Source organism: Heloderma suspectum, chromosome 1, assembly GCF_057233095.1.
Source record: "Heloderma suspectum isolate Gila_16-S chromosome 1, 16-S_ref, whole genome shotgun sequence".
Taxonomy (NCBI): Eukaryota; Metazoa; Chordata; class Lepidosauria; order Squamata; family Helodermatidae; genus Heloderma; species Heloderma suspectum.
The window spans coordinates 335,996,003-336,021,146 of NC_139458.1; the positions used below are offsets into that span (position 1 = coordinate 335,996,003).

Here is a 25,144-nt window from a genome sequence, read left to right on the forward strand (position 1 = left end):
GAGTTTGCCCTTAGCACTCGTTTGGCCACAAACGACCCTTTTGCTATCAGTATTTTGCAGTGAGATGCACGGTGTGTGTCTCATCCGTTTTCTTCCACTTCTCTTTGCTCACACAGCCTGGCCATCGGAACGATCTCTGGACATGCTGCAGTTCACCCCAATCTCTGTTTACTTTGGGTTGATGCCCACACGGACATCAACACTCCCTTGACATCTCTGAGCGGCAACCTGCATGGTCAGCCTCTGGCCTTCCTCATAAAGGAACTTAAGGATCAGGTAACGGAAGTGTCTCCTCCCCATTTACAATCATTGCACTGCCATCCATCAGGCCGGTTGCAGCATGGTCCTGGGAGCACCATCATTTAGCTTTGCTTTACTTGTTTCGTTTTTCTACATCACACATCTGCGTTACTTTATGGCACAGTTGCCTCCAGCTTGAATGAAGTTCTGCGATGTTTTTGATGTTTGAACTATCTTGCTCACCCCTCCATGGGTTGGATGCAGTTCCAGGTGCATGTAACTGGCTGGTGGAAACAGCCTTCCCCACCCGCTCCTCCCTATGGCAGCCCCTCCAGCCCCTTGAAGATGCCACACAGAGGGCCACGGGACCCTGCAGAATAGGGTGAGTTGTGGTACGGGGCGGGGGATCCCTGAAAACTGGGTGGATGCACCTTCCGTGAGCGGAGCCCTTCCATCAACAGAAGACAAATCTAACCCAGTATTGGCTGGCCTTGAGTACTTAGGTATTTGATTGCCAATTGAGAAGGTTTAGGCTCATTTTCTTGTCAATGAGCGTCCATCTAAATTTCTGCCCAAGTGAGAATACGAATTTTTGAGAGGCAAATTAAAGGTCTTGATAAATATTTTCATTCAGACTGTCCGACATATTTTTGCAGGGAAATGAATTACACTGCATACTGCTCAGGTAGCCCAATTCTGTGCTGCAATGGTTACGGCTATTGTGGAATGAGAGAGAGAGATTGAGAGACAGAGACAGAGAGAGGAAGGAAAGCTAGCTAGCTGCAAGATACTGGCCTGTGCAAGGGTTCTCATATCAGGTTTAGTTCATACATTACTATGGCAATGTAGTTTCCACTGAACAGAATGCTTGTGTGGTCAGAGTTCCGCATTGCAGCTGTAACGGATGCAAGTGGCAACCACATGCACTGCTTCCAAGTCACATGGTTAACCATGTGATCCAAGCAACTGACGTGGCTGCATACGTTATGACTGTGGAGCCTTGATCAAGCAGAAGCAGCTTTTTCATATCACTGTGGTATCATGTGACTCATGGGTAATACTGAAGGAATGGGGAAGTGGGAGTAATGGTGGTCTTGTAATGCAGGTTCCCCTATAAACTGGGAATCAAACTTCATGAATTATGGTTTCTTCCTCAATAAAAGCCCAACTAGAACCCAGGCTTTCAGTTTAGGTTGAATTGTGCTATATGAAAATTTTAAATGTAATTTTTAAAATTTTAATTCTCTTTAGATGCCTGATGTTCCTGGATTCTCTTGGATTAAACCATGTCTGTCAGCTAAAGATGTTGTATATATTGGAGTAAGAGATGTGGATCCTGGAGAACAGTGAGTCTAACAGTGCAATCCTATACATGTCTACTCAGAAGTAAATCCCATTGAATTCAATAGTTTATGCCCTAGTTAAGTATAGGATTGCTGTGTTCAGATGCCACACTAATGTATGTTTTAGCGCTGGAGTAGGGAACATGTGACTCTCCAGATGTTGTTTGATTCTAACTCCCATCAGCCCCCAGCCAGCATGGTGAATGGTCAGGGATGATGAGACTTGTAGTCCAACATCATCTGGAGGGCCCTAATTTAGTGAAACATGAACAAGCCTAGGTGACTTCTGGATTCTCAAGTGTACACTTAGTTCACAAAGTACTAGCCAGACCTATTGAACTGAACACATTTCAAGAGAACATTTATTTATTTACATTTATATACCTCTCCACATCTATACAGATTCCAGAGTGGTGAACAATAAAAGAGAAAAGGAATAAAACATCACATTAAAATTTTTAAAAAACCCGAATTCCAGTAAAAACTGTGGCTGGTCAGTCAAGGAAAGCTTCTTGAAATAAAGATGTTTTCAGGCCGAAAACAACACAGTGCTGGTGCCTGCCTGACCCCCAGAGGCAGAGTGTTCCAAAGAGTACATTCCCCTGTTGTGGCGCTTTGTAGGAGGAAGATGGATAGTGACAGGCAGGCAAGCTTTCAGAGATGCTCGTCTGTCAGTACTGATCTCATCAAGGAACCTCCTGATCACCTTCCAAATAAGCCCAAGGATTCCTGGGGCACCACTTGAAAACCAGTGCTATAGAGAAGGGTCACCTGCAGAATGTTTAAAAACTATAGGAAGCTGTGTTGGTCCATTAGAAAAATTCCAAGAGCCCCAATATAGTCAAGCCTCTATTAAGACCAGCTAAAATGTCACAAAGTAGTGAGCAAACCTTGGGTTCTCCAGAACTCTTCTTCAGGCTGGATGTTAAGAAAAGCAACGGGGGGGGGGGAGGGGAGGAAAGGCTGGGGATGATGGGAAAGGCCCAAAGGCAGCACTTTGTAGCGCAGCCTTGTAAATAAGTCCACAAAAGTTACTAGTCTGCAATTTTTTTTTTTTTTACTAGCCTGCTAAGAGAAAGTACCTTGCATTTCCATGCATGGCTGACCTGGAAATGCAGCATAGTAACTTCTTAGCAGTCTAGTAAATTGCCTTTCACAAACAGCCTCTGTACATTTAAGGAAAAATCGCACAATCTTACCGGGGCTTCATCTTCCAGAGTCTTTGTGAGTTTGTAATGGGCACAATACATGCCCACCCATTTTTCCTCGTCCCTTTGTGGGCACGTTCTATATGTTTCATTTATATAGCCAGTAGATGGTGCTGCAAGATTTCTAAAATGTCTCACGATTGTTGAAGTACACCACCCCTTTGATGAGTTTTTTGGCAGCTTTTTTGTTACCGCCTTTCCGGCATTTTTTTAAATGGCGGAATAAACCTAGAAAACGATGAAACGTACCAGAAGTTGACAACTTCATGAAAATGACCCATGAATTTCCACGAGTGAACAATCACAAGTGCATGATAAATGCCTCATATAAAAACGCCGCAAGTGGGCTGGCAGAGAAAGGGCGAAGCTCAGGAATGGGATTCCTTTTCTCCGTGGCCAGCACAGAAACTAAGCAGGCTGGTGGGGAGAGATGGAGAAATGCACCCCTCCTCTGCTAGTCCACTCACCCATTAGCACGGAATCCCTTGTCACCCTTACCTGCCAGGTGAGTGGCTAAATATGAGGCTGTTGTAATGGTCTTGGAAGCATCATGTAGGTTGCATATCATGTTAGGTGCAGACTTCAAGTTGTAGCAGGGGCAACTGGGAGGAAAAAACAACGATGTCTGTTTCCCCATTTTGAAATTCTGATGTTGCTGAAACTATAAAATCCAGCACTAAGCAGAAAAAACAGGTCTCCTGTGAGGTAGAGAGAATTTCATGACTCCCAAGTCACCAATGCACCATTTCACTATTCTTTTTAGCCTCCTTGTGAAATCTCTTGGAATGAAATGCTATTCCATGTCTGAAATAGATAAACTTGGGATCGGGAAAGTGATGGAAGAAACACTTGCATATTTATTGCCCAAGTAAGTGCATTAAATATTCTACTTTTTAGGGCACAATCTTATGTTTAGAGAGAAAAAGTCCTATAACTCCCAGCATTCCCTAGCCAGTCATGCTTGTTGGGATGGGGCAGGAGGGGGGCAGAGATCTGTGACCAGGGATGACAGTGGACAAGAATCGGCAGGTATGGAGTACCAGGGAAACATTTTATCGCCATTCATCACTGAATTTGGGCATTGGCATTATGCAAACAGGGTCATGTAAAAATGTTCAGTGTGGCTGTTGAGCTAGGGAATGAGAGTACAAATCCTGGAGGTACATTATTCCAGTTTAATGTACAGGGAGCATAAAGGTGTGCTCAGGTCTACGCAGTAGTAATGCTAAAAATCTAGGAGAATGGAGTGATTTCCTGTGTGTGTGTGCGCGTGCGCTTTTTTAGGTATGAAGACCCAAATGTTGTGATTTGACAATTCACACAATGCTATGTCCTTGTACTAGGGATCTTTTCATCACAATAATGTATATTATGTGATCATTGAACACATGCATTTTCCTGTGGCATTTTGTTATACACGTGTATCTATTACCCTGCTGATTTATTTAATAAATTAAGATTTTCTTTCGCAATAAATTTTTTAATAGCAGTTCACAGCTTTTCTCAGATGTAATTACGTTCTTTTCTCTGGCCTCACTTCTTAGATCTCTTTAAAGATTAGACCCTGCTGCCTTCTTCCTGCCAACAGCATCACTGCCTGGCCTAAGGATAACACTGCAGGACACACTCTTTCGGCTCTGTTCTTTTTTCCTTGCTTTCTTTGATTATGGAAGAAAGGGAAAGAGACACAGGAGTCTAAGACAGAGATGGGAACTGAGAATAGAAAAATGGGAACAGAGGTGGAAGGGAGGGGAATAGACAAAAGAAATTAAACCTGTTAAAGTTTCGTTGTTTCAAGCGGTTAAAAAGGGCAATACAACTTAAATTTTTAAAAGTATTTTTTTCCTCTTAGTAAGAAAAGACCGATCCACTTAAGCTTTGATATTGATGGTTTGGATCCTTCTCTGGCACCTGCTACAGGCACTCCGGTCCCTGGAGGAATGACTTTTAGAGAAGGCATCTATGTCACAGAAGAACTTTATAAAACAGGTAGAATATCCCACTTTTGAAAATGTGATGTGCACAACATTAAAACAAAAAATACTAGAAACCTTAATGGTAAGGGATTTCCAGATTGAAGAAGGGCTTTATTAAGAAGACCCAAGGGGTAGGGAATAAGAATTTAGAAATATCAGTGTTACATCAAAATATATTATTGGGAGTATTAATTTGTTGTTCAGTCGTTAAGTCGTGTCCAACTCTTCGGGACCCCATGGACCATAGCACGCCAGGCCTTCCTGTCCTCCGCTCTCTCCCAGAGCGTGCTCAAGTTCATATTCATTGCATCGGTGATGCTATCTAGCCATCTCATCCTCTGCCGTCTCCTTCTCCTTTTGCCTTCAATCTTTCCCAGCATCAGGGTCTTTTCCAGAGAGTTTTCTCTTCGCATTAGGTGGCCAAAATATTGGAGCTTCAGCTTCCGTATCTGTCCTTCCAATGGTCAGGGTTGATTTCCTTTAGGATGGACTGAATGGACCTCCTTGCAGTCCAGAGGACTCGTAAGAGTCTTCTCCAGCACAGTTCGAAGGCATCAATTCTTCGGCGCTCAGCCTTCCTTATAGTCCAGCTCTCACAGCCATACATTACTACTGGGAAAACCATAGCTTTGATTATACGGACCTTTGTCAGCAAGGTGATGGCTCTGCTTCTTACTATGCTGTCTAGGTTTGCCATAGCTTTCCTCTCAAGGAGCAAGCGTCTTTTAATTTCATGGCTACAGTCACCGTCTGCGGTGATCTTGGAGCCCAAAAAAATAAAATCTGTCACTGCTTCCATTTCTTCCCCTTCTATATGCCAGGAAGTGATGGGGCCAGATGCCATGATCTTCGTTGTTTTAATGTTGAGTTTCAAACCAGCTTTTGCACTCTCCTCTTTCACGCTCAATAAGAGGCTCTTGAGATCCTCTTCGCTTTCTGCCATTAGGGTGGTATCGTCTGCGTATCTGAGGTTGTTGATAATTCTCCCGGCAATCTTAATTCCGACCTGTGATTCATCCAACCCGGCGTTTCTCATGATGTACTCTGCATATAAGTTAAATAAGCAGGGCGACAATATTCAGCCTTGTCGTACTCCTTTCCCAATTTTGAACCAATCGGTTGTTCCATGTGTGGTTCTTACTGTTGCTTCTCAGCCCTCGTACAGGTTTCTCAGGAGACAGGTGAGGTGGTCTGGTACCCCCATCTCTTTAAGAATTTGCCAGAGTTTGTTCTGATCGACACAATCAAAGGCTTTAGCGTAGTCAATGAAGCAGAAATAGACGCTTTTCTGGAATTCTCTTGCTTTCTCCATGATCCAGCGAACACTGGCGATTTGATCTCTAGTTCCTCTGCCTCTTCGAAACCCAGCTTGTACTTCCGGTAGTTCTCACGAGTATTAATAGAGGACTCCTATTGCTCTGCAGGTTTATTCAGTGTTCAAAACTAATATGTCAGATGACTACACTCACAAGTAGGTCATCATACATATGATGTGGATTGGCTATCCTACATCAACATATCAAGTTTAAGGGAGAAAAAACTCTTTGATAAACTTCATGTGAAGGATATTTTTCACCTAAAAAATAATAGAGAAGGTATCATTTCCTTCTCTAGAAGTCCTTGCCTTGGGTCATATTAGATGCAAATGTATATGCACAAATGCTTGAGGCGTTTATGCTTGCACATAACGTTTTGAAAATTGATAACCGACTAGCTCATTAGACCAGATTTGAAGAAAAGTCTGGCACCCTCCTTAGCTTTAGGTAGGTCGATGGAAGAAAAACACCTGCACTAGTTATTATACATGATGTTAAAAGTAAATAGTTATGGAAACAAGAATCTGTAGGGTGACTATCTTCTTTTCACTGTGATTTCATCCATTTGGAGGATAGGTGAGAGATTGAAGACAGCAATGAGCATGCCCTGAGACCTGGAATCACAGTATACCTAGTGCCTAGATCTAGATTCTAAGCTTTCTTACTTATTTTGAAATACAAAAATTAATGTGTAGCTCTTATAGTTCAGAGAAAAAGTAGTAAACAGACAGGTTACCTGGCATCCCGTAAAAAAGTAGCATTCTCACCTTCTTTTATTATCATTGTAAGTTTTAGCTAGACAGAAGCTTTTCTTGGACAGACCAAAGAAAGATGCTAACTTAGCACATCTAGTTTGCACTTCATACTTGCATACCCATTGTGGTCCTCAGACTTCCTATGTTGATAGTATCATTCATTTTGAGCATTTTGTTCAATAATCACCTTAGATTCACAGTGTAGTTGGTCTTTGCCTTTACAGGATTACTCTCAGCAGTAGATATAATGGAAGTTAATCCAGCTTGTGCTAAGATACCAGAAGAAGTGAGCACCACTATCAGCTCAGCTACAGCAATGATCCTGTCATGTTTTGGAGCTTCACGTGGAGAGTCTGACCATTCCAACTGCTGCGTTGCTCGCTACCAGACTGGACTCTGAATATACAAAGTTTGGTTTCAGGAGGCCTTAAGTCCCAAAATGCACAATTCTTAGATACTAATTTTTATGACTGCTAGTTAAATGGGTAGATAGTTTAGGTTTGCGTTATCTTTGGTTTTGCTACTGATGACGATGAAGTAGAGCTTCTTGGTACAAATTATAAAATTATAGTAAAAATCCAGAGCCAGTTTCTAGTTTATAAATTTAAGTAGATTGTTAAGATCCCTCTTTCGGAATACTAGGTTCCATGGAAAGGTGAGATTTTGGGAAAAGAGACAACTTTCTGTATTCTTGTATCAGAATGAATGGTCTGGGAGCATCTGGTCTTACTGTACTGGTGAAGCTGAGGCATAAAATGAGTAGTACCAAAATAAAGTAATTTTAATGAAAATAGTTATCTAGTTATAAAAGCTATGTTTATTACACACTTTTTTCAATGCTACCAAATGAGCAATATTTTACAAATCTTACATTTTAATTAGCTGTGAAAACATGCATCTCCCCACAAAAAATTTTTTTAGCAGCACACAAAAATAATAGAAATATAGTACAAGGCCAAAATAAAGTGTGGTTATTAAAAACATTAAAAAACAAAACAAAACAAAAAAACCAAAATCCTACACTTTTCATATAAATATACAGATTTTAAACATAATTACATTTCAGAAGTTGGATGTTAGATGAAAGAGGACTATTCAGCTAGCATACTTACTATCCATGATCTAGAGTGACTGTATTTTTATCACCCTGCCTTCAGCAGGTCTCCTGATGAAGCAAGATACTAGCCAGCATCAGCAAGTTTTGGCTACATGATAGTTAAAGAGTAAGAAGTTGCAGCTGCCTTTTGCACCAATACTTCAACAACATTTCACAGAATATCCAAGTAGTAGGGCTACTTGGCTTTAAATCAACCTGCAAGTCAATGGGAGTTAAGCATCTAAGTTTAATTATTCTGACTTAAATTGAGGATCACAGCCTCTGTTTGACTGACCGATGTAAAGATATCTCTGCTATCAAAAAACGAATAGTTACCGTTGACTAGAAAAAAATGAGACATGAATAAGGAAAACAAGGACAAGAATGAATGGTGTTGTTGCTTAAAACAATTGACTATTTATACATCCATGTTGTCCATTGTATTTAGAGTTCCTTTGATCAGTAAAAAGGCAGCACATACATATGTAGAATATGTAGGCTTGCAGATATATTCTCAGAAAGACCATAATAGAAATTATCCTGTACACAGCTTTTTTCAAACAAATTCACACTGAGTAGAGTTTCATCTCAGTCAACTTAAGATGTCCTTAGCAGAGACGCGGTTTAGTGCCTCATTCTATTGTGACACTGGCAAAGCAACGTTCACTGGGACCTGACTAGACTGAGGTGCTGGAGACACATTGCTTAGGGGTTGCTGAGGAACAGAGGCTGACTCCATTTTGCTGATATATATGAAACGCAGACGAAGTTTCAAAGCAGGCCTCAAGTTGCAGATAATTTTCTCAACCTTTAATAAAAATCGAGAGAGAACAAAAATATTGTGCAAAGATTATTATTAGTTCAATTTTTATTCTGACCATCCTTGAAGGCTTAGGAACAACTAAAATATATAGGGTTGTATCCAATGTTAGTTTAAGTCCCATTCATTTTAATGAGTCTACTTTAAGTAGGACTAACCTTGCATACAACCCATAAAAACCCAACATTATAATTCTACTGCCAGCATTTTATGGGAGTTCTTAGAAGGAAGCCTCTGTTAGTCTTGTTTTACTGTACTTAAACTAAAGAGGGGGGTGGGATGTCCAATAAAATGATACAATGCAAACTTTTGCCCACCTTCAGAAATACTGCCACAGGCAGCTTGCAGCTATTTCCTAGCCCGTTCCTTTTGACATTTTATCAGCATTCAAATGTCGGGCAAAATCCCACCTGATTTCCCTAGTTCTCTATTTCTACCCTGAAACAGCTTACTAGCTGTGTACAGAGAGTGGCAGCAGTGGCCTGGGTTGTCTTGTCATTAGCACTAATCTTTGTTCAAATGCTTGATTCCTAGACTTCCTTGGCACAAAACTGCAAAGCAATCCCATATGATTACTTTTTTTAAAAAGGCAAAGGAAAAGCTTTACATCAAATTCAAAACCTAATGATCCAAATCATTGAATGATGTGATGTGATGTGCTTTGCCACAGAACCAGACTAAGTTTGAACTCTTCGGTCTAAAATGTAAAAGAAAAATAAGAACTCCGGAGTCTTTAGTTAGCCTCACAGTGCTTACAGTGCAATTTTCATTGACTTGCTTCAGAATTTAAAAGGGAAAACCAAATAAAACTCAAATTATGCTACACACCACTAAATTCAAATGAAATGTATTATTCACTTACTTGATCTTTCACACTGTCACCAGTAAACATGTACTTCACATGATATAGAAAATCACAGATGGGATCCATGTAGTTGAGATGTGTGTTGCACTGGTCAACCTCCAGAAGCATTTCATAAAAAGCTACTCCAATCTATTGTCACATACATACAAAAAATGTTCTGAAAATATTCCTAGTTGCCTTAGTTTAAATTGTATTTATTTTTACATCCAACACTTATATCCCAAAGAAGAGAAAAAGCACCCAAAAGATGAAACGAAACCCAAGGGGCAAGAGCTATAAGTATATTTATTGAAAAACATCTGGATGACTCCTGCATTTCCAAAACATCATCTATAAGATGCCAAAGATGACTTATAAATTTGATTGTCAGAAAAATATACATATATGTGCACATACACACTCATTTTCTTATGTAAAGTGTCCTGATTATTGTGAAATGCCATTTTGTGTGTGTAAGAATTCACTGGATGTACTGCTGCTCTATGCTCTGTCAAAAGATCCAGAAGGACATTCTCATCCACCATTGAGACTAATAATCACTAGACCCAAGATTTTATTAATGCTATTTATCTAAACGTGTACCTTCTTTTAAATCCATCTGTATCCATGTTATGTACAAGATTCACCCATAAATCAATAGCCATATAAGGGGTTTCAGATTTTAAAATTGGAATTAGGTGACTGTAGCCCTGCTTTCTAGGAGAACTTTTAGATATTAAGGAATTTTCATCCTTCAAAGAGGATAGGAGAATAAGCGAAATAAACATTTATTATATTCCTCTATCTACTTGGCTAGCTATACAAAGCTGAGCTAAAACACACAGAGATGTTCTTCCTACCTTCAAAAATAGAGCTTGAAGTCAGCTATGTATAGCTACTTACGGAATATGCATAATTAATTTTATGACACCCGAAGTGTCTTGGAGAGTTTATTTTTAAATGTCTTTGTTGTGCTTGAGGAGATAAGCTGGTGAATACTGGAATTTAATGTGCTCTGCTTTCTGCCATGACTCGACGCAAACTGTGTTCATTTAGCTGGGGCCATGCCAAGTGGAGGCTTTGGGAAAACTGAACGGCCCTCCCCACAACACAATAAACTGAGTTTCCAACATTGAAAACAATAATACATGACAGCAAAAAACCAAACGAACAAAAAAACCCAAAGAGTTTTGTAAGACATCATGAGGTTACTTAACTATGTGACATATAGACTCCTGTGCCCTATGTTCATAGTAGGAATACGCAAAAAAAACCACCCTCACATGCTAACTCACTTCACTACAAATGAGATTACATTTGAAAGCCTTCCAAAGTGAAAATGTGGTTTTAATGTTCTATATATTTTAAATTGTTTTATTGTGTGTTGTTTGGTTTTAATTTTTGTGAACCGCCCAGAGAGCTTCGGCTATTGGGTGGTATAGAAATGAAATGAAATGAATGAATGAATAAATAAATAAATAAATAACAAAACAACACTGAAGAATGAACGCAATGGAAAGAGATACAAAATACCTCTTCACTGGACCAATTCTGTTGGCAGGGTAGGACAGCAAACTTCAAGTTTGCTCAGAACTTCTCTTCAGAAAGGAAGTATTCTGCACAATTCAAAGGCTTGCTGTCCTACCTTTTTGCTAAATGTGAACACCACAACAACTCTAACAACTTACTTCTAGCATGCATCTTGTCCTCTCTTGCTGGAACCGTTGTAGGAATGGACCAACAAGGTGATACACATAGAGTAGCTGGAAGTCAGTCTTCACTATTGGTATCAACACTTCAGTGAGAAACCTGTAGTATTTCAGAAACTATAATAAGTGAGCCCAATATAAACTAAAGCTAATAAAATATGCATTATTTTACACTCTGAAAGTGCCAAATTCTGGCAAGAGTCCAGAGTTTCTGTTAACAATAGGGCATATACAATTAAATATTAGGGGATTTACCTAGTAGTTGTGCTCTAGGGCAATAGTATTTGTACTTTACACACAAATAGCACATATAAATTACCTGATTTAGCATCCACAGATTACAGAGTACACCTACTTTGGAATGAGGGAAAGCTGGCCAATGCTTGAATGGTGCCAGACAGCATGCGCCAATGCCAATGTGTAGCTACAGCACATCTCGGAATAAGACTGATGGCAAGCTGTGAAGTCAAACAACTGGAATGGGTATCCGACCCACTCAGTCTCTGAAGTCAGGCTAGGACTGTTGATAACACTCACAATCCGTTCATGGAGAACAATCCAATAGGGCTCCTTGAAAAATAAAGGCATACCCCACCCGAAAGGTTAGAGTGCTTTGACTTAGGACATTCAGCTACATAAAGAGAAGCATCAAGCCCAAGAACTGACTTCAAATCATCCTGACACAGAGGCCCAAGCCTTACATTATGGAAGCAGCATAGTTGCCACTTCCTTCTGGTTCCATCTTGCACTGCTCTACCAATGCGCGAATGTAGAAACCATGAGGAAGAGGTGGGATCATGTGGGAAGAACCATATTCACATCACATGGCAACGCAGCTACTGATGTAGGAAACTACACAACCTGACAGTATAATGCTATGTTGTCAAACATAAATTCTTATAATAACACTCCTAAGCTAATACTACACACCTAAAGCAGTAAAACGTTCTGAATTGCCACAAGTGTGCCATAATAAGTCTATTAAACTAGCCCTTGATAATTTTCAAATAGGAACAAAATTAGTGTATATACATGTGACTGTAACATGTGAGGCAAATGCGTTTCTTTGACCCCACAAACAGTTTTATACATGCTACAAAGAATCAAAACTAATACCAGATTTTTGAAGCATGCACACTTGTATGTGTAAAAAGAGCATGTATGTCAGCCACAGATAATGTAGCTCTCTAGAGGTGGGTTCTGATTCCTCACTTCCGAAATATTGTTGAACAAAACTTCAGGGAAAAGTAAGAAATAGAACAAGGTAATTAAAAAACAACCACCACCCTATTCTAATTTCTATATTACATTTACTGTGAAGGAGTTGGAATTTTAGCACCTAACTTTAGTCTGTCTTCATTTAATCAGAATTCAAAATACAGGTTGGATGACTTACAGGTAAGGCAGTGATAATCAGTCCAATTGCATTCATCCATGCTGTGATATTGTCTCTAGGCACTAGAGGTTGACTATTGGAAAGGAGGTGAGAGGAAAAAAGACACACAATTCTTGCGCTTAATATTTTGGCATAGGCACTTTAAATATATGAAAACATTTTAGAAAAAAAATATGGTTAATAATCTCTGGTAATCTTTTCCATTTTGATCACTTTTTAAAAATAAAAGGGTTGCAGTCTCTTAACCGTTTCTAATTTCATAATGGGGTTTCTTTTTTCTTAGAAAGGGTTCCACATACCTCTTCAGCACAACATTCAGGAGGGCATTGCCCACATCCTTTCCTGGAACAGCCAATGCCATGAGTTCAACACAAGTAACATGAAGTGCATGGGCAGCTGGATTAGGAAATTCATTGAACCTCCAGTCACAGTTTGGGAATGGACTAGATGATTTACCAGCCATCGGTGACCACAGTTAAGGTAGTACAATGTCACAGGGAGCAACCACTACAACAAGGTGTGAGCATTCCAACATGAGCATCCGAACAGGACCAGCTAAAGACATTTTGCTGCCGGAGGCAGACCAGCCTGGCTGCCTGCTCCTTTGCCTTCCTCCCCCTGCCCTAATGTGCAGCCCTTTCCCCCCATCACATTGCCTCACTCTGAGGATGAATGGTAGCATCCTTCCTTAGAGCGAGCCACTGAGCCGCTTTGCTGCAGCAGCAAATACTGTTCAGTGTAAAAAACTTTAAATACTTTTTGCTGTCACTGCAAGTGGCACAGGCGCTCCCCAAGGCCACCTTGCCCCATGCAGCCTTTCTCTGAGGAAGGACCCCACAGAGAGCCTCAAAAGGGACACTGCTGGTTCAGTGGCAAATGCTATTTGAAGTAAAAAAAAAAAAATGTTACCCTTTTTGCTGCCCGTTAAAGTGGTGGTGGCACTCCTTGGTAGTCGCTGCTCCTGGCACTCCACAACCTGCCCGGCAGGCACAGCCAACCCTGGCCTTCTTTGGGGCAGGGCCCAGGGGCAGCCAGGGGGCCAACTGCAAAAGTGGCAGATGGGCTGGTGGCAGCAAAGGGAGAAGTGGGCTGGTGGCAAGAGACCCTGTGGACTGGTGGCCCTGCAAACTGGCAGCAATATGGCCCAATCACCCACCTGAGCCAAGGATCTCATGGAAGGGCTGGCCCTGCATCCCAGCAATACACTGTAACGTACACATGGTGTTCTTCCCACCAAACAATGCAATGTATTATAAATTCTGAGCACACTTCTCCAACCCAAGAAACTAAAGGTGACTTGTTAATAAAAGGATTGGTGCTCTGCTCTTTTAGGGTGTTTTTTTTTTTTTTAAACTTCAGGTGCAATCCTAAACCCAGTTACTAGGAAGTAAGTCTCAGCTCAGTGGGATTTACGTCCAAGTAAACATACCCGGGATTAGGCTGTTTGCCATATATCTTTGACATGTAGAAGTTGAAATCATTCAGAGCTTTGGCTAGGCTACTGGGTGGGATAGAAATGTAATAAATATAGTACATTAAATATTCTACTTGCCGTAGTAATTTGTTGCTGTTTAGGATAAATACCTATGAATAGATTGAGCACTAGAGAAATGACACCACAGGACAGCCAATTAGTAATTAATTGTAATGAGAATACAGTTATCCTGATGCATTCTGATATTTTTCATACATACACTTCCTGTTTTGTTAAAGGATATTATCAACCAGTCTAGCAATTAGTTTACAATAATAAATATCATCAGGGATCCATGGGTTATCTTCTCGTGCATTCATAGCACATTTGAGGTAAGTGTCACTCAAACACCACCCTAGCGGTCGGTTATCTTTAAGGGAGCCAATGATGGCATGGACAAGCTTCCGTTTGAGGTTTGTGCGGTCTCGGAGGTGTCCCTCATAGTAGTGAAGAGTGTTGTACAGATAGGTTACTGGACGATCTGCCAAGAAGAGAACAGGTGTGTTCACATATTCATAGCCAGGTTCATGTGTAGCCCATGCTAGAAGAATTTAATCTTCCAGGCAATCCAAATTTGGTGCCAAGATCTTGAATTTGTGCCCTATATAGATTATGCAAATTGAACCATTTCCCATATTTTGAATAACATTGTCCACAACTTTTGCTATTTTATAGTTCAGTTTAGTTTGCTAGTTACAGGAGGGGTGTGGGTATTCAAGCTCATTCACAGGCACTGGGAAGCTAGATCAGCATAATCTCAGGGAGAGATGGAGAAAGTTCGCTAAGAGGTGGCTTATGCAGTGATCAAAGAGAAGTGAGTGGGAGTGGCAGGACCATGCCCTCTGGGCATGCGCACTGGGATGGAGGGAGGGAGGGGTTCTAGCCAAAACTGCTTAGTTGTAGAAGGGTTCCGAATGTGTGATGCACAGAGACTGCAAAGAAGAACCTGACCATCTTTGCTTGTTTGTTTCCATGCATCTTTAGTTTGTTAGTTGGTAAAATGCTTAAAAATCAAGAAGGCAAAGAATTCATTTTGCAGTTATATTATGCAGAATACATACTGCCAACACAGCACAGATCTCAAAGGCAAGCCTTTCGATCGCATAATTTGGATTTATTTTTAAACCATGGAAGATTAATACTTCTTTTTTTAATCCTTGTTTTCAAATGAGAAGGAGGGGCACGTGCGTGTTAATATGCTCAGCCCAGCATGCTGACTGTCACAGTTCAGGCTAATCTTCATTGCTGAGCCACCAATCTCTGTGCTTCTCTTCAGCTTCTGATGCAATTGAAAGACACCCTAGCACGTTCACACTCCAGTGTCACACTTCTCTCTTCACAACTGTTACTAAGAGATAATCACCCTGACCAGCTCCTTCCTGCAATGTCATTAGCTTTGATGCATGCAAGGACTTCCCATTTACTTCAATAGCGAGGGCACCTTGGTGTGCATCCATCTGCACTGCACATGAAGGGATCTCCGACATTAAATGTGAACAGGAAGGAGCTCCGCATCGACACTGTCATGCCTGTAGAGTTTTGGATCAGGTTAGATGCTACCACACCGGCCGTTTTTGAGATGTATCTAGGCACCAGAATTCATTTCAGAGAGGTCTGCAGCTTCCAGTCTCCCAAGTAGTAGTTTTCCCAGCATCAAGTCTGACAAAGCCCTATGCCAGCCTTCCCCAACCTGGTGCCCTCCAGATGTGTTGGACTGCTACTCGCCCATCATTCCCAGCAAGCTTGGCCAATGGGGAAGGCTTCCCTATTCAATTCCTTCTATACTAGCCTGGTGAGCAAAATCGGCAGAGCTGGGCAAGGCCCAGACACATCCTTAGTGAATATGAAGGTTGACTGGGTATCATCAACTCTGTAAGAGAATTCAGTGATTTTTCAGCAAATCAAAGAAGTCGCGTTAGGCACCTACCATGGAATTTGTATAAGCCTCCTAAATGATCCAGCAGAGTCTCCAGTGACTTGGACACTGGAAGGAGCTCCAGAAATCTGTGAATTACAATGTCAAACACTGGCAGGAAACGGAGGCATACATTCCCAAAGTATATCGGTAAGTACTGGGGCTGGATTTGAACAGGAGGATTCACTTGCTCTGCCAATCCTTCAAAATATAGCTTTTCAGGATACTTCTGGAGGGGGAAAGTTTTAAACATATGCATTTATCTGCTTTATTTTACTAAGGGTTTAGTGCTAATGTTTTATTCTCCACCCAAGGCAGATTATCCCAACCCAACAATCCTGTAGTGTACTTGAAACATGATCATGCTCTGCATTTATATTTCACTTGAAAATGGCTAGAACAATCTGAGCTTTATCTACATCTCTGTAGTCAGAAACACATATTATACAACAGAGTGTATATAAACCCAGGCTTTGAAAAGTAAAGTTTTCTAACCCCACAGGCCTAAGGGGATGGCTAAGTGTACTTCTGCCACTGAGAACAGTAGTGGTTTTTTTTTTTAAGCAGTGCAGTCTATGCACATAAGCACAAGAGTGGTTATGTGCACCTGGAATGACCTTAGGGGTTCATCTCAGATAGTTTCACTGTGCCTGTGCACCTGTACATGGCTTCCAAGTCCTGACCTGTTCTAGGCACTAAGGGCTGCCCTAGCTCCCTCAATGCCCCTAAATTGATCTCATATTTCCCCGCATAGAGATTATGTGTACTTCTCTCTGTACATAAGACCTGTGTGCTTTCAAACAACACCGCCAATTCCATTTTAATGATGAAATACTACCATCCTTTCACAATCACTTTACATTAAGATAAATTTATTTATTTGTTACATTTAGATCCCACTTTTTCCCAGAGGAGCCCGAGGTGGAGTACATGAGCCTCCTCCTTTCCATTTTATCCCCACAGCAACCTTGCGAGGTATGTTAGGCTGAGAGTCTGACTGGCCCAACGTCACCCAGTGAGCTTCGTGGTCGAGTGGGGACTAGAACCCAGATCTCCGAAGTCTCTGTCCAACACTCTAACCGCTACCCAACACTGGCTCTCATTGATTGCATAAGGTATTGATAACATACCTCTGGTGTAACACTGGCTCTCTTGCTAATTTGCTGACATTGTTATTAAACTGTGCCACCAAGGAAAGAAGTATCTAGAGGAATAAGGCGCACCACAATATTCGCACTTTAAGTATTTAATAATAAAAGTACATTACTGGCTAGATTAAAGTGCATTAACTCAAAGTACCTTGTGATATGTCATGTGCTTAGTATGCCAGTCATTCTGCAGCCAATGCTCTGGGGAGTTCTCCTTCACAAAATCACTCACTCTGTTTCGGAAATCATTTGGTTTAAGTAAGAGCAACTGGATGATGAAGTAGCACACTTGAGCTTCGTTTCCTTCATGACTGCGCATTGCCTGGGGGAAAAAAAGCTATAAAAGACTATGGCAAAACACTACAGAACAATGTCATCACTTAACATTGGTGTAATTAAATATTTGGTTCATATGACAAAAAAAAAAAAGAATTTGGGACCCAGTTAAGAAAGAAGAAGGAAGCCAAATCTCCCCACAGCAATAGGAATTTCTCATATCCACACTTCCAACTCAGTGAGAAGAAATGTCACCCCCTCAAAACTAGAGATGGGTGAATGTACCTCAGCTGACTTTATTTTCTCAGAAAGTAATGAATTCATCTGAGTAAATTCAGATAAGAGCTCTGTTTTCATTCAACATCTCGTACTGTGTCTATGAGTTTTTGTGCACACACAGTACCGAACTGCATCTTAGGAGCTGTAGTTTGGAACTGCGCAATGCGTCATAACATCACACATTACCATGTTATGTACCCGTCCTGATTGGTTGTTTTCATATGGCCTGCCTAATAATCACCTCTAACTCTCTTGCGCATTGGAAACAAAAGAGGTGGTGTGGGGGAGGGGTTTGCCAGCTCCACGTAACTGTTGCTACATCCTCTATGAGTTTATCATAATTGTCACTGCCTCCCTCCGAGGAACACATTTTGTTCTGGAAAGTTTAGTGAATGTCCAAGTAAGCAACAAACTACATCTACCAAAGCCCTGCATTCCATCATGCCAGGCACCTGCACCACCCCGTGCCATGCCACAGAGACCTCCTCCTGCTTGGATTCTCTTTCCACTCTCCCTCTCACAGACAGGCTCCAGTGCCATCCACCACCAACCACTAAAGGACTTTTACTTACTGAACAAGAAAAAAAGACCTTTCAGTAACGGGTTAAAGTGACATCATCACATTTCCTTAAGAAAGAAGAGGTTAAACCAACCAACCCAGCGCATGCGTGGAAATGGCACAGTTTAGATGCAGACTACACATGCTTTGAAGCTCACAATCAATTCAGAGAATGATAATGAATTCATAACCTGGCGATCCAGGCTCACTACAAAGGTGAGCATTATGAGTTTCGACCAGCGAGCCGACTAATTACGAAATTTGGCAGCATCACTAATCAAAAGCATTTTCTTCTTACACTATCCAACATATATTTCAGTTCTCTTTAATATATAGGCAACCATTACCGAGTCAAAAGATCAGATGACCTCCTCTGTAGAGACCTGATAATCACTATCAATACTTAGAATTCCTATATAAACATTTTTTACACTCCTTCCCTAATTCACGTCCATAACCTGTTTATAGGTGGAGGACTGAGGTTAAGCAGCTATGAGAATCCACTTGAACCTTCCTGTTCATAGTATAGCACTACAGCATTTGGACCTAATTGCTTCTTATCAGTACACCTACCATTACATGACCAATAAAAATCTAGAAAGAATTAAGAACTCTTATTTATACCTATGCTAGAACAAAAGTAAGTATGTCTCAGCAGGGTTTTCGATTCAGGAATCTTGCAACATATTTGCAGAAGTCACCATATAGAATACATCGATCAGAATAGGATTACTGCTTCTCGACTCATTATACAAGGAGGCATCCTCTTTGGAGCATCCCTTACCAAACACAGTATCAGCCGATCCAGTGTCACAATGTTGTATTTCCACACCATGTCGTTGAGAATCTCAATACATTTGTTGAGCTGCTGGCCGCCGGCTGAGGTGGAAAATTCATAGACCAAGAAATCCGCAAATGTTCTAACATGTGCAACGAGAGCTCTGGCTCCAATTCTTTCCAGCACTCTTAAGAAATAGGAGAGAGAAAACCAATGGAGACAGGTACAGAATTAATTTAATAACGCAGAGAATTTACTATATGTACTCCACCTCAGGCTGCCATTATCAAGCAAGCAACCTTGGGGGTTCCACAATTTATAGAACTTTCACACTCAAAATGCAGGAAGCAAGACAGAATTGATAAAAAAAGAACACCCTACAATAAGCTGGAGTAGCGATTCTAGACTCATTGATTTTTAAATGGATTTCCTCTTGAGTTATTAGACAGTCCTGCAGCAGTGTACATGGTGCTGATTTTCTGTGAGAGCACTGATAATGTAGTTTATCTTTCAGCGTATGGCCAGCAACCTACTTAATACATGCTCGGGGGGTGCCAACATTGTGGGTCAGTTCACACGTCATGATAAGCCATGATGAAAATAAGCTACGATGGGTTGTTTGTTTGATCACTAACCCACGTCACTCCCAACAGACGATCAAGTGCTCTGTGGCTTGACATGGCTTATTTCCCCCTTAATCCTCTTGCCCGCTCCGGGCATGTATCCTATGGGTCTTTGTGGCACAACCTCATCAGCCTACTCCAATATTCTGCTAATGATTGCAAATCCAGTCATTAGTGGAGTAGAAGCTTTTTGCAGTTTTCCTCATCTTCAGGGAGATTTGCACAAATTTAACTTAAAAAAAATGGGGAGATTTGGGCAAATTCAGTAAAGTACAGTAGTTACTGCGAATTTGTGCAAATCTCCCTCAATGTTTAAAAAAAATAGTGTTGAATTTGTGCAACTCTCCTGTAAGGTGAAGTTAAATTTGTGCAAATCTCCTCAAAGGTGAAAAAATGTTAAATTTGTGCAGATCTCTCTGAAGGTGAAGAAAAAAAAAGATGTCGTTGTCTAGGGAAATGACGAAGTGGAGGGGTAAATTGATAAGTGACATTTCTTAGCAATGTACTGGAGGAGGGGCAGATGGCAAGAGAGGATAGAAGCAGCACTAGTGAGATTGTGAGGAGGAACCAGGTTTTTTGCCATTCTTGCCAGGTGGCTCTGTAGCCCTTTCTGACAAAACATGCCTAAGTCACTCTGCCAGGTTCACACATCACAACAAGCCACCATGAAAACAAGCAACCCTGAACAACCCAACAACAAGCCATGGGTTCTCAGGGTGGCTTGTGCATGGTTCTGATGTCACAACAAGCCACCTTGAAGCAAACAAGGGTGACAACCCACTGAGGGTTGTCGTGTTGTGTGAACCAGTCTGTATTTGTGCTGAAAACAGTAGTATATGGCAAATCTTAGCTGTAGTAATTGAAAACTTTAGAGTTCAATCTTGTCTCCAGTTATTATGGGTTGCAGTTTACACTCCACCCCTTTAGCTTGAGATTACTTTTGTTTTGCTATTTAGTTCAGTGTTAGCCTGTTCCTCAATAAAAAGCCTCTTGTTGTTTGGGCCTACAAGTGAGTACTTTGTTTCAATCATATTATATAAAGGAGAACTTAACATTAGCAAAAGCAAACACAGTATGTCTTAACTGAATGGCACCTCAATGTAAAATGTTGTGTGCAAAACTCCTATGCCAGAAATAATCCAACTGATTTTACTGTATAATGTGCCATGGAATATAATTGGATCTTTAAAAGACTTGCCTATAACCAATTTGGTTAATGTGATCAGTCTCTAGAAGCATCTTCCAGAGGAGACAAAGGAAGAGAGGAGGGGAGCCCTGCATGGAAAAGTGGGTGATGATGTCATTCTCATTGGTCATGGACTTCCATTTTCGGTACTCCTCTTCCACATTCTTCTTCAGGTTAAAGCGGCTCTCTTGAGGTACATTATTTTGTTTGAAGAATGCCTGAAATAAATTAACTTTGCTATCAGTTAGATAAGCAATCTTATTTTCATCTGAATTGAGTAAGCTGTTGTAAGCCACTCTGATCTCATAATTCAACCGTTCAGAAGTAGGATCTTAAAACTGGAGGAAGATGATCTTCTACCATCTGAAGACAGAACGTAATTTTCACAGGTTACATGTCTTCCAGGCACTAGGTAACAGTACCCAAATTGGCTTCTACTGACTCTTTTTACATAGTGCCCCACCTAAAATTCAGCTTTGCTAATATAAAGATTACCATGGTTCTCTTTATTTTTGTTCTCTGCCTCACAAGGGTCCCGTGTGCTCCAATCTGTGCTGGAGACTGATCTGCTATATTTTATATTTTTGAAACATGGGGGAATGGCTATTATACCAGAAACCCCTGCATCCTAAAATCACATTGCATCTAGCAGGGGCTTATCCAATTAATTCTGCCCAAGAGCTCCTGCATTCCATCTCAAGACTCTGACTTGTGGGTTCCTCTTGGGAGCTTCCCCCGACTCACAATTTGCTTGATATCCAGCCTGAATAAGAGTTCTGGAGAATCTGGAAGTTGCTGACTGTTTTGTGACACTTTAGTTGCTCCTAAGGAAGGTATGACCCTACCGTGGACTTGGGCATTTTTTCCCCTGCTTCATAAAGCATTCTTAGAAAAATAGGCCTTTCCCTATGCAACTGAAAGAGGTGAATGTGGTTCTTGTGCAAGGTACTCTTATAATAAGGTGGTTCAAGGTTCATATTGATTTCAACAGACTAGGATAAAAACAGAACTGACCTGCCATACATTTTGTATGTTTAAAGGTTATTTCTGCAAAGATCCCTAATATGCTGGTTGCTAAAATCGTTACAACCTGGACAGTTATCCTCCAGGATACACAAAATACACTACTAGGTAGCATCCTTCATGTAGTTACCTTGAAGCAGGGATGCTCAAGGATTTCATTCGGTCCACATTCCAAACCTGATCCACACATCCTGGATTAATGTGCAGATTGGAATCCTTCAGATTTTGCATTTCTCCAAATGTTGTGAAGCAGTTTTGGCTATTATGTTTTTTACCAAAATGCATATAAAATGTGTATTTTAAGATAAAACATGTTTAGAAATGCATATTTTGCGAGAAAATACATTTAAAATGCATATTTAAATATCAACCTTTTGTGCATATTTAACCAAAAAAAACCCAGATTAATGTGGAAATGAAAAGGAACAGACTTCTGAAGGAATACATGTGAAACTGATATGGACCAGAAATAGACTGATACCATGAAGTAGCTTTAATACACCAAGAAAAGAATTATCTGGTTTCATAATAACTTGCTCATACCTCTAAACATATCTAAACTATATTTTTGAAAATTACCTGTAGTGGAGCTGGAAAACAGCTCAAAGTGTGTGATGCCCAGTTATGGGGAGTAACGTTCATGATAGTCTGCAGTATATCCTTGCACCAAGTCCCCTGAATGGAATCTGATCCTGTGAAAAAATCTAAAACAGACATCTAAATGTAACGGAGTACTTGTTTTAATAGTTAAAACAAATACATTATGCAGTATCCAATTTGGCACCAACTCTACCATTAATTTCGCTGCGCTTGTGTAAGCGACCTCTAGCACAACGCCAACAGAGTTTGCTGGTGTGACAGGTTTTCCAGGAATTCAAGAACTTTTTGAAACGGTAGCATGCAGTACCGTGTTAATGCTCAGGTCCTATGTTCTCCCTTCATACATTCAAAATGACTTCTACTTAACATCTGTGAAATTGTGAGGGACTGTTACCTGTGACATGTGTTGCTCTTGCCAGAGTCAAAATAAGCGCTCTGTTGAGTTCCTCTGATTCTGCTGACAGGACTGTTTTGGGCTCATTAAGGAAGCGTGTGAATTGTGGCTGGACCTCAGAGCTACCCAAGGCAGTAATCAGCCGCAGAGCTGTGCTTTCAACACTGTAAAGAGAATATACCAGTCTTGTCTTAAGAGAGAGCAGTTTGTTCTGATAATTGCAGGAGATTGAAGCAGGAAATAGCTTGTTTCAAGTATTACTACTGAAAACGTTGCAAGAAGAAAACATACGTTTTATTCTAAGATTACACAGGATTTCAGTTTTATGGTTTACTTGAGTTCACTTTCAAATGACGAGCCACATTTCCACTTATTCATATTATAGGTTTCCCACTAACTGAAATATATAAGTCACAATCCGTGCTACTCTGTGAGAACAAAGTAGAGCCATTTCACACATTACACATACTGTAGTTAAAAGGGAATAGATGGGGCTCAGTCAATCCCAGGATAAATAGGTTTGCAATCATGTGTTTCTTATAGTTACACTTTATAGGTTTGCAGTGTTATCCCTGACATGTTTTAAGTGTATAATTAAAAATGTAAATTTTTGGAGTTGTATATAGACAATTACTAATAGAATCAGGCTTCAGTGCAAAGTACAGTCTTTTTTCACTTTCCCATTGAACTCATTTGTTCATTTCTCTCAGAAAATACAAGCAATTATCAAAGGTTGTAAATAAACCTGACGTTAAGGAAGGATATTTCAGTAATACTGGAAAACAATGAAAAGTATCTTCTACTATCTGATCTAAAACAGAAACTACGGTCCACCCAAACGAGGAAACATATGGGGATTAGGAAAAATGTAACTCCCTTCCTCCACCCAAGGAGCTTGCTGAAAAACACTTGATGGACACAGTGACCTGGTTTGGATGTCGCAATAACCATAGTTTATTATAAGTGGAATAGGCTGCAGTCAGCCTCAGGTTCAAGTGCTCCCTTCCCTCCTTTGTTATGGACCCAAGGAGGAGATCAGAAGCTCTAACTTCCATTTTTATTAACTTGTCATTTCAAACTGTAATTAATTTGAACGATGATTTGTTTGAAACGAGCCAACTACAAATCATAAGTGAATATTTAACTATCGTGAATACTTAACCATAGTTTGTCAGGTTCAGATGAAACAACAAGCTGCAGCTAATGAAAAATGGAAAGGAACGCTTCTGGTTTCCTCCTTGTAGCTGTACTGGAGGGTCAAAGAAGAGTAATCAAATCATAGGGTTGGAAGGTGCCTACAAGACCACTGAGTCCAACCCCCTGCTCAATGCAGGAAGCCTGATTCCCAGGCAGTCTCCCATCTAAGTACTAACCAGGGCTGACCCTGCTTAGCTTCTGAGTTCAGACGAGATTGGGCACATCCAGCCCTTTGAGAAGAGTGAAGAACTCATTGACTGGGTTTGGATGACATATTGCAGCTCGTCATGGTTATTTAACCCAGGATGAGCCATGGCACCCATAGGTGCCAAGTTGAAAATACAATCCCCACTTGGGGGTTGTCATGTCATGCAAAACTGGTAAGTGTGGGTTTTGTGAGGGTTAAACAACCCTCACGTAACCCTGAAACAGACCATAGGTTACATGAGGGTTGTTTAACCCTCGCATAACCCATGCTTGTTGGGTTCATGACACAATAACCCTCCAAGCAGGGGTCGCATATTCAAAATAGTGGCCACATGCACCCTTCACGTACCGCAGCCTTACCACAGGTTAAATAACCCATGGTGAGCTGTTGTGTCATGTGAACAGCCCCATTGTGACTTATTCCCATCATGATCAATCATGGTTTATTATGATGGCCAAACTGATGAGTAGAGTGCGTGGGTTTGAATGAAGGAAATCCACACTTAAACCCACACTCAAGTTATGAATCTTATTGGGTTTACTTCTCACAATGATCCGGTTCAGATGCTCAATTTCTGACTTACTAAATCATAAGTTAGCAGCTGGGAATAAGTGATGGGATAAGTGGCCTTCAGTTGTGGCCTTCTCAGTTGTGGCACCCACCATGTGGAATGATCTCCCCACTGAGATCAGGTGGGTTCCAAGTGTGGAGTCCTCCTGCCAATGACTTAGAATTTGCCCAGGTGTTTTCCTAACCGCTAACATTGTATACCTGGCATTTT

General features: G+C 40.8%; 2 protein-coding genes across 7 annotated transcripts in view; one reads left to right on the top strand and one right to left on the bottom strand.

Moving 5' to 3' along the window:
- The window catches only part of ARG1 (arginase 1), a 37,520-nt gene extending 29,277 nt beyond the window's left edge, over positions 1 to 8,243 (top strand). For all 4 annotated transcript variants that reach the window (XM_084827531.1, XM_084827534.1, XM_084827532.1 and 1 more), the window contains 5 exons: positions 117 to 276; positions 1,492 to 1,586; positions 3,555 to 3,659; positions 4,644 to 4,780; positions 7,063 to 8,243. In XM_084827531.1, coding sequence (XP_084683657.1) covers positions 117 to 276; positions 1,492 to 1,586; positions 3,555 to 3,659; positions 4,644 to 4,780; positions 7,063 to 7,238 — 673 coding nt within the window. In that variant the 3' untranslated portion in view covers positions 7,239 to 8,243. The remainder of the gene's footprint in view (positions 1 to 116; positions 277 to 1,491; positions 1,587 to 3,554; positions 3,660 to 4,643; positions 4,781 to 7,062) is intronic.
- The window catches only part of MED23 (mediator complex subunit 23), a 51,251-nt gene continuing 33,702 nt past the window's right edge, over positions 7,596 to 25,144 (bottom strand). For all 3 annotated transcript variants that reach the window (XM_084827527.1, XM_084827530.1, XM_084827529.1), the window contains 13 exons: positions 22,959 to 23,122; positions 22,544 to 22,668; positions 20,954 to 21,159; positions 19,139 to 19,319; positions 17,392 to 17,562; positions 16,105 to 16,321; positions 14,422 to 14,658; positions 13,003 to 13,168; positions 12,704 to 12,776; positions 11,663 to 11,877; positions 11,287 to 11,407; positions 9,617 to 9,748; positions 7,596 to 8,742 (listed from right to left, as the gene is read on the bottom strand). In XM_084827527.1, the coding sequence (XP_084683653.1) occupies positions 8,572 to 8,742; positions 9,617 to 9,748; positions 11,287 to 11,407; positions 11,663 to 11,877; positions 12,704 to 12,776; positions 13,003 to 13,168; positions 14,422 to 14,658; positions 16,105 to 16,321; positions 17,392 to 17,562; positions 19,139 to 19,319; positions 20,954 to 21,159; positions 22,544 to 22,668; positions 22,959 to 23,122 (2,179 nt within the window). In that variant the 3' untranslated portion in view covers positions 7,596 to 8,571. The remainder of the gene's footprint in view (positions 8,743 to 9,616; positions 9,749 to 11,286; positions 11,408 to 11,662; positions 11,878 to 12,703; positions 12,777 to 13,002; positions 13,169 to 14,421; positions 14,659 to 16,104; positions 16,322 to 17,391; positions 17,563 to 19,138; positions 19,320 to 20,953; positions 21,160 to 22,543; positions 22,669 to 22,958; positions 23,123 to 25,144) is intronic.